The sequence below is a fragment of the Cariama cristata genome, unplaced genomic scaffold (genome assembly GCF_000690535.1).
Source record: "Cariama cristata isolate BGI_N322 unplaced genomic scaffold, ASM69053v1 scaffold11334, whole genome shotgun sequence".
Lineage (NCBI taxonomy): Eukaryota > Metazoa > Chordata > Aves > Cariamiformes > Cariamidae > Cariama > Cariama cristata.
The window spans coordinates 1-14,754 of record NW_009612360.1 but is presented as its reverse complement, the minus strand read 5'-3'; the positions used below and the strand labels follow the sequence as shown (position 1 = coordinate 14,754).

The 14,754-nt window shown below is 42.6% G+C and overlaps 1 protein-coding gene across 1 annotated transcript in view; it reads right to left on the bottom strand.

Annotated features, from left to right (window-relative positions):
• LOC104160468 (zinc finger protein 638-like) overlaps positions 1-6,731 on the bottom strand; it is a 9,731-nt gene extending 3,000 nt beyond the window's left edge. The window contains exons 1-7 of the mRNA XM_009698596.1: positions 5,436-6,731; positions 4,741-4,806; positions 4,086-4,188; positions 3,438-3,457; positions 1,869-2,125; positions 1,327-1,835; positions 1,120-1,260 (exon numbers count right to left, since the gene is read on the bottom strand). Coding sequence (XP_009696898.1) covers positions 1,120-1,260; positions 1,327-1,835; positions 1,869-2,125; positions 3,438-3,457; positions 4,086-4,188; positions 4,741-4,806; positions 5,436-6,731 — 2,392 coding nt within the window. The remainder of the gene's footprint in view (positions 1-1,119; positions 1,261-1,326; positions 1,836-1,868; positions 2,126-3,437; positions 3,458-4,085; positions 4,189-4,740; positions 4,807-5,435) is intronic.
• Positions 6,732-14,754: the final 8,023 nt, after the last annotated feature.

Here is a 14,754-nt window from a genome sequence, read left to right as displayed (position 1 = left end):
TTCCCTAAGTCCAACTCTTTTGCCTGAGATTTTTACTACACAGAGAGGAACAAAAATCACTTTTTTACTATGTATCAAATATATTTCTTATAATGTGTCACTACCAGTTAGATCAGAAATCAACTCAAGGGCTTTGATTTTAAGAGGTCTTTTTACAGCTAACTTGCTGATAGAGCAGAGAAGGTATTTTGCATTTTCAGTAAATGCTTTTGTTAATCATGGGGAAGCTTACGTTCTGTAACATTAACAAGACGGAAACAATGTATAGCATTTAAATATTTTTGAGTGGGTATACAGTCAACTAATCCCTTTCCTAATGCTTCTAGAAACTGAAGTTTAAAATACTCTGTTTTAAGCAAGATATCTGCTGCTCCTGCAGCTCGTCCGAATCTGCTCTACTCAGCTTGCCTCTGCCCCGCAGCGAGCGCAAGATGGGAGAAAAGCTTTTCCAACACGCTAGAACAAAAGGTGCTGCGTCAGTGCTCGGCTACATCAGCGGAGACGGAACGAGAACTCGATACTAGAGGACTGCATCACGCAGATCCTTCACCCACGCTGTGGCCAAAACTCTTCTTGTGCGTCGGTTATATATAGCTCTCCCTACTTGGCTCTGCATTAAGACTTTATTAACCCTTTGCTAATTCCCTGCTACAGATGTTCTTCCACATTTTTTCCTCTAGGTCTGGCTTGGAAGCTGTTACATCTTTGTATCTGTGTGTCTGTTTTATTTGATTCACCTGTTTTAGTGAAGTCTGGCCCTGTAATTAAAGGCTATAAATAATCTGTACAGTGTTAGGTAGTTTACCAGGCCTTGCATTAAAGGCAAGAAAAGAAACTGTTTTCCCCAATTTTAGCTATCATAAACACCAAATGAACACTTTCAATCAACCTGCTGCTTAACGTTACATTAGAAGAAAGATGCATTGTGAAACGCATTAATAACCTTCAGGATGCTGTTCACAGTCTCCATTTTTTTCCCAGTACCTCTTTCATTAACTTTGTCAAAGGTTTGGGTTTTTCAGTTTCCTTTATTTGCTACAAGGATCTCTTTGTGCGTGGCACTGATTACTAGAATCTTATTTTCCATTTCCCCTCTAGAAACTGTGAGACGTTCCTTACCTTTTGACTTTGAGATTGCAATAATTTCTTCTTCTGGACTCATATCTCCTAGAATTTCCATTTCTTCTGGTCCTGCAACAGCAACAATATCCTCCTCTTCTGGTCCTGCAATGGCAGTAATCTCTTCTTCTTCTTCTGGTCCTGCAACAGCAACAATATCTTCATCATCTTCATCCTCCTTCAGATTTTTCTTCGGGAAAGTATTTTCTTCTTCCTCATCCTCCTCTCCAACTTCATCTACTGTAACAAAGTTTAGTTCCTCTTTTAGACGGTTGAAATCGGCCAGAAAATCATCTTCATCTTCATTAACTTCATCCAAAGTCACTAGAGGGTTATCTTCATTGTCCTCTTGTATTTCATCTACTGTCACCAGAGCACTGGGATCATCAGGCACCTGAGAGGAAGCACAATCTCCAGTATCCTCAGCAGCCACTTTCTCCTCCTCCTTGTGTTTCAGCACATCCTCGATATTCAAGTCCGTAGGCTCATTCAGAGGCAGCTCTTCTACTTCGCCGATCTCATCGACAGTTACCAAGGGTTCAGCTTTCAAATCCTGCTCCTCAAAAACTGACCGAGGGACGTCTTTATGAGAACTAAGGTCCTCCTGTTCAGAGATCTCATCCAAAGTAACAAGCGACTGTGGATCTTTTACTGCTTCCGACATAAGTTCTTCCTCTTCCATCACTTCATCCACTACAACCAGGCCCTGCGGGTCACTGAGCGCTTCTAAATTAGCAACTCCCATTAGCTGTGCAGTCACATCCTCCTCCTCCTCACCGATTTCATCCAGAGTGACAAAAGAGAGATCGCTTTCAGCAATGCGTGTCATGGAGCTCTTCCCTTTCCTTCTCTTGGAACTAGGCTCAGAAGAGGAGCTGGTTTTAGCACCGTCTTTTCTCTTTCCCCTCAGTGGATTTCGCCGCGTTTTAACGGGAGACTCAATTTCCTCTACGACCTCATCCACAGTAACAAATTCATCCAGGTTAAATGGAAACAGCTCTTCTTCCTAGGAAGTGTAAAAACATGACTATAACAAAGTTTTAACATTCACCCAGAGACACAAACACTTCCATCCACAGGGTGCCTAACAAAAAATATCTACACGCTGAAGCTGGCTCAAGGGGAAAAAAAGAAAATTCAACTGGACTTCAGGGTTGAAAAAAATTTTCAGGCCTTTAGTCTTATGTGGAAGAATTTTCATTATCAGCATTTGTGTTAAGTAATCAGATTTAATTCAGAAACCTAAAGCGTTTTTCAAAAGCACAGTGGATGAACAGACAAAATTTACGTCTATTAAAAGAACGGGGTCGATGCCCTGAATATTCACGTACATTTGTGCACTCCCTTGCAGGAAGCCTAGTGAAAACCCAAATACCTCCAGAGGATCCTTCAAAAATACTACTATCTTGTGTCAATACCTCCTTCTCTTCCCTAAGCATACGCTGTTGACCGCTGCTACAAGACGGGAGACGACATTAGATGTTTTGACCCAGCCAACTCGTTCTGTGTCCTGATGACTACACACTGGTTTATTTTGCCTCTCTGGTTCCAATCTCCGAACAACCATCTCTGTTTCACAGTGGTTCTCTGATGGCCCTATGCCCCAGCCCAGGAAAGGAAACCTCCCTTTGTTTCTCCGCAACCAACACCCTCAAGAAGATCATTTTTCTCCTTTCCGTTCAGGTCTGACTAGCCTCACAGAGGCTTTGGCAGACCTGCTGCTCCTCCTCTGCCAGCCATCTTTCGACAGGGGCCAGGGGGCAAGCTCCGGAGTTCTGGCAAATGCCTTCCTGTATTTTTATGTTTCAGGTAACAGAGCCTGACCCTTTCTAATTCTCTTCAGTCAATGGCATATTCTTACTGGAGCATGTCTTGCATCTAAAATTCCTCCTGCCCTGGAGTTTGTCTGTCCCAGCTTCCACCGGGGCTCACACAATTGATCCTAGGACCACTGGAAAGAATTAGCAGCAATTTAACGCCATCTGTAGCTGAGAGCATCTGGAGGAGGATGTATGGATAGATGTTGCATTTAATAAAAGACTGGATTAACCCAAATTAGTTTTAGGTTATTTGAATAGAGAGCAGTCATGTTTTTGGAACAGAGTATTATACTTTGTTCACTGTAAAACAGCTATGCTTTTATAAGCAGGATGGTAGGATAAGGTAGATAAGACGGGTACTTGAAGTCAATCAATAAATTAATTTCAGAGAGTAAAAAGCATCCAAATATCTATTCCACTTCAAATTACGCATTCAATTTCTTCCATGAACTATTCTGAAATTATTTTTTTTTCCCTTTCCAAAATATTCCATCTTACCATCAAATACTGGTCAGTATCTAACACAAGAAGAGTGAAAAAACTCTTGCCAAAGCAGAACTTCAAGGCCAAGGTAAGATGAACTTTCCTCTGTTAGAGAGTAAGACTGTAGCTAAGAAATACTAAAACCAGGCCTACAGCAGAAAAAGTAACGAGAAATTCAAAGGCTATATGCCTTTTCTTCGATTTCTTTTTTAAAAAGCTAATAAATACTGGGAACACCATGTGCCTCCATCCACATTCTGATGCAGAAGCTTGAGGAATATTTAATGCAAGGTGGGCACAGTGAAGAAAAAGAAAGTATCTGGTTACATTTCAGCTGAAATCAAACATTACTGTATTCTTTCCTCCATGAAAATGAGAGCATAGATCTTGGTTCTTATCAGCTGTGTAACAGTCAACAATAAAGCAGTCAGAATCGACATTACGAACCCTTTTTTCAAAGGGTGCAGAATTTCCTCTTGGGGATTAACAAACACATCTGGAACATCAGATATGAAAATGTTCTCTATTACCATCGTTACCATTGACTTCACAAACACACCACGCTGGTGATGTGAGAAGCTTATGTGGATTAAGACTAATAAAAGGATTCAGGTCTCCAACTTTATCTCAGAAATCGCTTTCCCATGGGGACCCACCACTTACCCGGTAAGTCTTTGATCTGATTCTGTAACTCTACTTCTACAAGCTCATCAATATGGATTTTTATTACCTTCTTCCTGCTTTTCCTTCCCAAAGCCCATGCTATCTAAGAGAAAGAGAAGGTATCTCTTTTCACCTTCCTGTAAAAATGCAGATTCCTCAGCAGTTGAGCCTACAGGCTCCCAAGCTCTTCTACAAACCGATACGGCATCAAAAATGTACAGTAATCCTTGCTCTGCGGAACCCACTGAAAACATCTGTGCATGGACAAGGTACCACAGATGGAGATGTTCTGACTACCTCCTGTTGTACAAAATCATTTATAAGGAGCTAGAAGACTTCAGCCTTCCTTCCTCTTCTCACATCCTCTTTGATGACAAAGATCTCATGCAGGTAACTGGGGATCCAATTAATTAATTCTCTCTTTCTTACACAAGTAACATCCGAGACCAAAAAAAAAAAATCTCCTTTTAAGACTCACGTCTTGAATTAAGTTTCTCTTCCAAATGACTTCACTTTACAGCTTTATGCCCATAGTCTGTAACCACCAGTAATATAAAAAATTCCCTAGGGAAGGATGCTAAAGGTTCTTAGTACACAGGCACACACACTTTCAAGACAATCTGTACTTCAAGTACAGTTGCAGTTATATCCTTACCTCCTTTTGTTTTGCACTGCTGCTAGCGCCACTTTTTGAAGCTTTAGTATTGCCACCAACAGAAGCCTGCAAAATTAGACAAAAGTTCACATGAAATCAGTTAAGCCAACTAACCTGTCCACAAGAGAAAAATTAATAACAACATTCAGCTATTTCTTCCCTTAATGAACTTTTTAAAGTTGTCCAGATTGCTGCTTCTGATCACATGCTTGGCAAATACAGATCTACGCCAACCGTCAGCGGTAGAGTCCAGGCATACAGTCTCTAGCAACAAGTCACAGGTAATACCTTGCTTAGTAGCCTCTTTTCAGTAACCAGTGTCTGTGCAGGACTTGACAAAGCAAATATCAGCTCACAAAAGGACAGAAAGCTTATTAATTCCCATTCAGAACTAATCCAGGAACATAAAGTTATGACACTCAATAGAAGACTCACTTCAAAAATACCTTCCTGCAATTTTTTCCAAGTAGCATTTTCAAACCAGTTACATTACTTGCGTTGCACACACTGCATCTACAAGCAACTGGTTGCCCGCCATCTCGCTATTCCAACTTGTCTGTTGGCCCAAACCAGCTGAGTGATTTACGGAAAAGGGAAGGGGAACATAATCTCATTGTCCCATACTCAACATCTGAGAGAAGCATGGAGTTAGTTACTGATCAGGCACACTGAACCGGCCTTCCTGCCCTCCTCACCTTATTGCTGCTGTTGTCTGTCTTCACGCTGGATGATCTACTCTCTCCCTCTTGAGACTGTTTTGAACTAGCCCTAGATTCCACTCGTGAGTCCTTCTCTTGCTGAGATGAATTCCTCCCATTGCCTCCCTTTCCATCAACCACAGAACTTCTGTTCACCGTACATTTGCCGCTGCCATCTCCCAGGCTCGAACGGCTGCTACCAGGTCTCGGATGACCCACTTCTTTTGATGCAATTTTCTTCTCCGCTGCTGCTTGGCCTCGGGTCTCAGGTTTTGAGGGAGCTGTCTGCTCCCCTCCTTTACACGGGGAAGGCTCATCTCTCTGTACTGGAACCCTTGACTTTGATATATCTGGAAGAGACACCACTGCCTTTAAAATTGTTTTACCAACAGAGGAAGATTCCTTGACAGGTAAAGAGGAGTTTAACGTAACTGCTTTGCAGGTCTCGTCAGTTTTTGCAGGTCCTGTTCCTTTATTTTGATGGGCTTTGATTAAACTTCCCTCGTTGTTCTCACTGACAGCGTTTGCAGCATTTTCCACAGCAGCCCCAACCTTGGCCACAAATTTTTCAAGTTTCTTCTCTGTCTCTGCCCCAGTCTTGACCAAAAGCTTTTCAGGGTTCTCCTCCGCAGCAATTCCAACTTGGAGCACAGACTCTTCTGGTTTCATTTCTCTGTCTGCTCCAGCTGTGTCCAGTCTCTTCTCCATGGCCGACTCAGTTTTAAGTACAGGTTTCTTCTCTGTGATCGGAGTTACAGGCATTTCATGTTCGGTTTTCACAGTGTCAGAAACAGGGTTTTTTTCAGGAGCATCCAACTTGTTTGTTTGTGTGACAACAGATGACACCATCTCCACCGAAGCTGCGTCAGAATCAGGGGGTACCACTTCAGGGATGGCCCCCGCCGTTTCCCCTGCTGCCAACTTCACAGCACAATGTGACGGCCCATCTTCCGCCTCGCCCACATCGGACAATTCTTCTGGTGGTTCAAGGGCAGGAGCAGAGAACTCTTCATCTTTCTCTTTAACTTCCTTCTCTGATCCAGAGCCAACAGCAGACTCGGACAACTCTGGTTCAGCATTACCTTCTTTCTCCACACTGGAAGGCGGCGGCAGCAGCAGCATCTCTTCTGACTTCGCTTCAGATGATTCGGTATCAGCGGATTTGATAGATGCCACAGCAACTTCAACTCCAGCGTCCACTTTCTCCGCAGACGTTCCTGCCAGGCTGGCAGCAGACTCCCTTACTGCTCCTTCAAGATGGGACTCAGAGGGCTCTATCTGTACTGCTGACATCTCGTCTTTGACATTAGAGATGGAAATGGGTCCTTTCTTTGCCACACTAGGCTCTACTGGAGGATTAGCAGCTGCTGTTTGCACCACTCCTGATCCCTCTGGATATTTTTTCAAGCCAGAGCTAAATGCATTTAAAAAAAACAGAAGAAATCAAACTATGTTGAGAATTCTACAGTTACCAGAAACCTCTTGACGCCAATGGTGGGGGATTTCCTGATGCATTAGTGCTTAGCATTTGGAAATCTAGCCTATCAGTGTTAAAATGGTTAAAAATATTGAGGCGAATAGCTGATTAGTTTTATGCTTCTGTTTAATCCACCTCAGTACCGCAAGCCTCTTACACTTTGAATTTCATTACTTGTAGTCAGACCTCTCAAGGTAGCGCTCACTACAGATGTGCCCTGCGACCTCAGCGCTGGCATGAACTAAAATTTAGATCCCCTGATGCGAGGCAGACTGTGAAAGCGCATATACAGCGAAAACAAAGCTTGAGTCTCCCTGTACCAAGGAATTACCAGTGGTTTATGTTTGAAGACCGCAGACTCTGCAGTCACCAACCTAGAGAACTTTTCCAGTAGCTAGGAGTCTGAAGTTTGTTCATTTTTTATTTGGTTCAGGTTTGGGGGAAGGGAGGGGTTGCTTTGGTTTTAAATGGCATTGACCTCGCATAATAGCGGGGAACACAATACAGGTACAGAGGCTCCTTTTGGCCAGGCTCTGTTTTCACTGTATAATCCCACTGTCAGTTCCCTGGATAATAAAGCCCAAGACGGCAATGCAGAGGATAGCGCTTTTCAGAGAACTTCAGTTACAGTAAGTGCATTATTCTTCTCTGAAAGAAAGAATCCTCCGTAGATGATCTTGGGAGACACTGAAATTCAAGATGTCTGTGCCCCTTTTCCCACAAAGCTCGAGAAAATGAGCATCCCAACACCTCACGCATCTCAAGATGGAAAGGTGCCGGAACACCAATGCTGACAATCTCGCTAAGTGTCGAAACAAACACAAAAAGCAGCCAACACACATAATTATTCAGTGGTTATGTACAATGGAGCAGCCTGCGCTATGGTTTCTCAGAACCGATGTACATGAAGAAAGGGGTGCACATTTGTATAAAACCTCATGAAAATGAAAAAGAGCAGAGAAGCCTGCCATTTGGTAACACTCCCAGCATGATGTCAGCAAGGAAATGGAAGGCTAGATCAAACGGAACTCAGTGCTGATGAAAATGGTACCAGGGTTAACGAGAGGAAGACACAATACATGGAGTCAACAGAAAGATGAAAACAAGCAAACTCAGTTAACATCTGTGCTATGCAAGCACAACAAAAACGCCGATCTCGCAGGTTTCCTCCAGACCTGAAGGCACTCTCCTCTGCTGCTACAAAATGTGAGAGGAGAGAGAAGAAGGGATATGAATTCTGCTTCAAATTCTTTCCCAACACCAATTTAAAGCTGGCATAGATGTAATACGTCATGGTTATGCATCAGATGGACGCTTGCAGCACAACACGGGGCGATCCCTCCCCGAGCAAAGCGGCAGGCCTGCAGCTTTCTGCAGCTTGGCAGGCGGCGCTCACAGGAGCCAACAGCATGCTCCCAGAGGAGCCCCACAAAATCCTGGGAATCTCCTTCAGAGCCGGAGCTGCTCAACTCACAGTAACTGAAGTATGATGAAAGAAAAGCAACCTCACTCATTCCAATATCCCGCTCATCTCTATCAGGCTTCTTAGACCTGTAATCAATTTAAACTTGTTACTTGCAAATGTTTTGGAGCAAGCGTGCCTCAAGAGTGGCTAAGCAGGCAGGGCTGATCTGCTTTTTATGCCACGGTATTGGTTTACTCAGTCACAACACAGAAGATATTTTGACCTCAACTAAACACTGTTTGGGTTCCAAAAGCAAAAACCATTTCAGTTAATTTTCTCTTCCATTTGAGCATCCTTCGGACCACTGAGATTTATGTCTCGCAGGTCTGTGTAGCAAACCACTGCCTGGGTAAGTCAGAGCACAAGGCCCAGAAGGGCAGCTCTGAAAGCCCACGTTTGTCACTGATGCGTAGAAAGTTTAATTAAATACAAGCTCCAACACCTTGCTGTACTGTACTCCACAGCCTCTGTTTATACATTTTTTGCAGGGAATGGAAAAATGTCAGTGAACATTGGAACCATACGCTAACTACAAAGCTTACAGCAAGTAGCACACATGTATTATGCTCTGGACAATTCAAATCAGACATTCGTCTCCAAATCCTCGGGACTTTACGTCTCCTTTCGTGCCAACACCCACCCTGTGCCTTCCACAAAGCCCTGGTGGTCCCCAAAATACAGTGATAGATTCAAACCAGACTGTGAAACAGCGGAAGGAGGGCTCTGCAGAAGCAGCAACGCGCAGAGATAAAGATGAGTGAGCCCGACGAAAGCATCAAGGTGCCTGAAGTAACACTTACACGACCTGCTAGGCATTGGGAAAGAAATAGCATGAAGACCTGCAAGACAGATTTCCCGCAGAGAAGTTAGGGTAAAGGGTGAAAGCAACACTACCTGGTGTCTGCACAGGACGCCCCTGCGCTAGCTGCTGTACGCAGCCGTTACTGCCCAAGTTAGCAAGGGAAAGGCTTGGAGAGTTCAGTCCTAGAAATGCCAGCACAGAGGCTGTGTCACAACGGAGCCCCAACCTGCTTCCTATACGTCAGCTCGGCATTAAAAGGACCAGTGCAGTGGGATGGTCCTTGAGTCTTAACCTGGCCAAGGAAAGTTTCAGCTATTTTAGCTGATGAAAACAAAACCCAGCAAAATGCATCAGCATCCTTGAAAAGAGCAGAGACATTCACGTAAACACGTCCATTACCTCAGCCCCAAGGTTAGATGAACTACCTACTCGGTTTGGACAACAACCCAGCTCCAGAAGCATTCCAAAGTTCTTTCAAGATCACCTCATCTTCCCAGGCAACCGAGGGCAGCCCCTTCTGCTACCCAAATTTTGCTACTCCTTCCCTCCCCAGAAACACATGCCAAGGTCTTCTTGTATATAGTAACATTTAAGATATTTTCTGCTTCTTATGAAATGTAACTAACAAAAACAATCCATCAAGTCACAAAGGCTTACGAGGAGAAGACAGTTGCCTCAGACAAGGAGAATGTGTATGGTGTTATTTGTTTTTTTTTTCCCACCTGTTCAACAGCCACAGCAGGATGCCAGGCAGTAGCTGGGATTCATGTGAAAGTCACTTGTTTTGATGAATTACCACCGCTAGCTGAAGCCTATCGGTCAGGAATCAAAAAGGTTACCCGCACGTCTGCCTACCTGCGAGTCAGAGACAGTCTAGAAACTAAACGCTTCCAAAAGTGACTAGGGTCTGAGTAGAAGTTTCATGAAATTAGGAGTGCCTCACTTTAGTTTTGAAAGAAACAGGTTTTGCAAAGATAGTAACAGTCCATGACAGTGTAATGGCATTACTTGAAACTGAAGTTTAGGATCATTATTACACAGTTTTGGTTTGGGGGTTTTTTAATGAAAAAACTTATCCAGAAATATGGATTTGAGTCACAGAAGGTGTTTTAAGTCATATTTGTTAACAAGAACTCTTATAATGATCTATCCATTTATAAAAAAAACCGTAAGACTCTAAAACCAACAAATAGTTACTCCACAATTAGAAATTTTACGGCAAGCAATGTCCATAAAACAATTTTAAATGGAACATACCAAAACCACCGTTTTCCATTTCTAGGTTCTGGTGTTAATATAGCATCTAAACATTTTTTAAAATCAATTCAGGGACCTGTATCACAGCATGAAGTTAATGTTAATAAGTTAAACAAGGAAGTTTCAGGTTTTTTTAGCATTTGGAAACAGAAACAGTAGAGCCAGGTGCTCTGACAGAGGAAAGAGCTGTCGGACGAAATAAAGCAATCGCTTCCTGGTTAAACACAACAAAAAAACATCTTACCAACATGTATGTCCAAACATACTTTCCAGGACCTGTGGTAAAATCCTGGTCAAATTAGTAAAACAGTAATAACTCAACGAACTACACAGAAAACAGCATTTCACCCCATTTGTCCATATTCTTTTCTTTGAAAGCCCTGGATTTCAAAGAAATCACAAACATTACAGCTCTGCAGCAATACACTAGATGTCCTGCACAAACAGAACACACAAAAGCTTGAAAGAAGGAACAGCAGGCAACAGTTGATGGATCTCGCAGCGGGCCTTTTCATCAGCCTTAGTTAGAGAGATGGCTCAGCAATCTGCTTAATCTTGGATACGCATTCCATGAACAATACAGATACATAAAAAAAACCTTAAATACTTGAAAGGCATACCTTCCTTTGCTTGGTTCCTCTTTCTTCACTTCTTTTTTCACAACTTCAGCCTGAAAGGCAAAAATCAGGGTTCAGTATCTATGACTTTCAGAAGCGTCAGCACAGAACTTGCATAACCCAGCTAATTAATAACACCGTGAACCCAAATTTAGGCACGTATCACCCGAAAGATCAAATGACAGTAAATCGTACTAAAACTGTTCCCCACAGAACATGTATTTCGTAAGACGACAAATAAAAGTGCACGGCAGTGTAAGAGGTTTTACTACAAGTCTGCTAGGCAGAACAGTGGCACACCATTAACCGTTTTGTTCATCTCATCTTCTAGGCTGTCACGTTTTTGAGCAGAATTAGCTTTTGGTCTGGGATACATTTGGGGGAGTGGGATCTTAAACACATCATTTCCCAGACAGCACCTCCCTTCCTGTACGGGTGAGGATGCTAATGGCTGCAGAGCTCAGGGTGAATGCAGCTAGCCCAACACCAAGTAGTACACAGAAAACAGCAGCACACCCTTTCTAAAGACAAACTACACTCCAAGTTGAGCGAGTACCTACAGAAAACCCAAGGCCAGGTTCTATTCCTTAAAACCTGCATTCATCTCTTGTAGGATGACTACACGTTTCTACTTACTGTTACATAGGGTAAATGTTAAATGACATAACGCCTTCTGAAAAAACAGACAACCACAAACCAACCAAGCTCTGCAGCTATCACAGTTAGCAGCACACGTCCAAGCGATTAAAAAAACACCTTAAAAACTCAGTGCTGAAACCTCAATCTCTTTTCTGAAGGCATTCTACTATCTAATTTAAAGACTATTGCTACTAGAAAGAATATCAGATAAATTCAGTGTACATAGAATTCACTTTAATCTTTTATTTATGCACCAAATTCCAAAGCCTTCAGTTTTTCCAGAGATAAGTGCCAAAAGTAATCCGAACATGTCATAGTGAATTAAAAATGATTTTGTTTTTCCTTCAGACCAGCTTCTGATTGAAAGGTTTCTAGAGAAAACAGCTCAGGCAAATGGAGCTACAAGCTTAATGTTCCTATGGTACCCAGGCATATAATCCAGATTGTGGCAACATAACCAAGAAGACGGACAAGAGGTAACGGACTCAAAATGCAGTGAAAAACAACAGATGGAAGAAACTCCATTTCCCCTCTTATCAGTGTGACCAGGCATTTTTCTCTCCACCTCAGATATAGATGATAATAAAGCTTAGGAGTATACCTCCAAAGTATAGATTTATTTTAACATTTGTGCAAAAGCTGTGACAGTCGCATTGGCAAAGACTGGAATGACACCAGCCGCAGCCATGCTCTATGATTCTGTGTTCCAGTTGCACATCCTCCTTCACCATTACAGGAATTTCCCCATATTTTTGTTATTTCAGCAGTACTAAATTCAGACATGATCTGGAAAATTACAGAAAAAAACCCTATAATGTGATTAGGTGAGCACTTAGATTAGTGCTGCTACCATGCCACTGGCACCAGGTACTGCTGTCTGCCTGGTCAACCCCTAACTCCGACAAGCACTCTCTATCACCCAAAGGGTGCAGCTGGAAAGAAATATTATTTTGAAAACAGAGTATGAATGCCATTCTTTGTTGGCACTGAACTCTGCTCTGATGAAACACTGATAGTGACAAAGGCACGTTATTCTGTTGCTACACAAGATATGGGGAACAGCTACAGAAAGCAGATTTGAATCACAGAGTGTTCCCACAATGCATCCTTGACAGACACTCCTTAGCACAAACACTTTAATGAATGATATTTTCCTTATTTTGCAGTGCTAAGGGAGCTTTAACTTACATTTTGTAGACTTGAGAAAAAGCTCATAAGTCTGAAGATCCGGTTATCTTCTTCAGCTACAAAGTCAGTCTAATAAAAGTTCTTACTCTTAAAAGCACCTGACATCATCTAACACAATTACAATTTATGATCTTTAAAACGAGCTGAAGTTCACCATATAAACTGAAATACAAAGTGGCTGGGAAGAAGAGCATATTTTGTCCCACACAAAGAGAGTCAGCAACGGGGAGAACCATCCCTGCAACGGGGAAGAGAGGAGAGTGAAAAACTCCTGGAACATCTAGCGCAGGCTCTTGCATCTAGCAGACGAGAAAAGAGCACCCTATGGATTTTAGCTATCACCACTTCACCTGCAGTGAAGCAATTCTCTGAATCAAAGATGTAATGAAAAAGCATTTTCAGCGTTACTATGTTGAATCTAGGCTAGTTAATGGGAGGGTCGCTGCTAACGAACAAACTACGTCCCTTGAGCTACGGAGGAAGGCCCAGACCAACAGGACAGGAAGGGCTGGGAAGGCAGGTTGGTCACTGAACCTCTGCAGACATTTCAAGGGTCACACTTAGAGAAAGGTAAAAAACTACCTGATTTTAAGTAGGCTAGGCTCTCCACACACACAGTAACTGCTGATTTACTTGGAATAGGGCACAATGAACCCGCCCAAAAAAACTTGTGTGCCCAACTCATCTCTGGTTGCATATCACCCTATGTCCTGCACCATCACAGATGCAACTTGACAACTGTTGCAGGAGACCCCCACCGAAAACGTACCCCTAAAATCTCTACTGACACACTATGCAGCTACCCTACAGACTTCATAAATAACAACGCTTTTCAATAAAGCAGAAGAAAATTGCCAGTACAATAGAACAAATGATGATACAAGCCAATGATCAGCACACAACCTATTCTTCAAAAAAAGCTGAAATTCATTGTCCTGTTCTATGCAAATAATACTGACAGTCATGTCAGCTCGGTCACTAAAAGTACACGTCTGGATCACTTTTTTTTCCTCCCTGTTGAAGTAACAGACTGATGCCCTTGTTATCATTAGGCACCTCAAGTTAAAGCTTTCTCTTCTGCTGAATAAAAGCGAAGGGAAAGAACTAAAACGCCCTGCCCATCCAGGCACATCCTCTTGTCTGAATAGCATCCCAAAGTCATGCCACTGAAAAAGAACAGCAACACACAGGGAATGAGAGCTCCAAGAAAGGAATTCAAATTGATGATCACTGGGGAAAAGAAAGAAAAAGAAAAAAAAACATCACACAGAAAAAATAAAAAAGAAACAACAAAACAAAACAGAAGTTTTGGTCTCAATCTCAACAGTATACAGTTCATGTTGAACTGGTGAGCTGGTCCCTGTTCTCTCAGTTATATAAGAACTTTGAAGAATAAACCTAGCTGGAATTCAGAGGAATAAAAGCCAACCTATATCTCCCTAAAATATACACAGTTTAGAAGATGTGGCAAGAGATGGAGAGTCGATCACCAGACAAGTGATTAAAATTATTTTGTCGGGTCAGGGCATGGAAAAGGAGCTGAAAAATGAGAAGGCAGAGGCACGCAGAACTAGTGAAATAACAAATCCTCATGTTCCGAGCGCAGAGTAAACAGCATTTTACCTCCATGCTGTGAGAGGGACCACGTCCGGATTTACATTCTCCACTTTGGAAGCCAGAACGCTATTAGCACGGGGCTAATGTGCGCGTTTCTTGCTTAAAGCCCTTTATCCAATGCAACACGCTCTAAACTCCTTCCTCTCTGGTGTTCAGCTGCTGCAGCTTGCTGTTCCTTCAGCAAACCACAAGAAGTAAACTGGGAGCTGCTCACTGCTGCAAGTAATTTCATTCTTAAGCAAGAGATGGAAGCA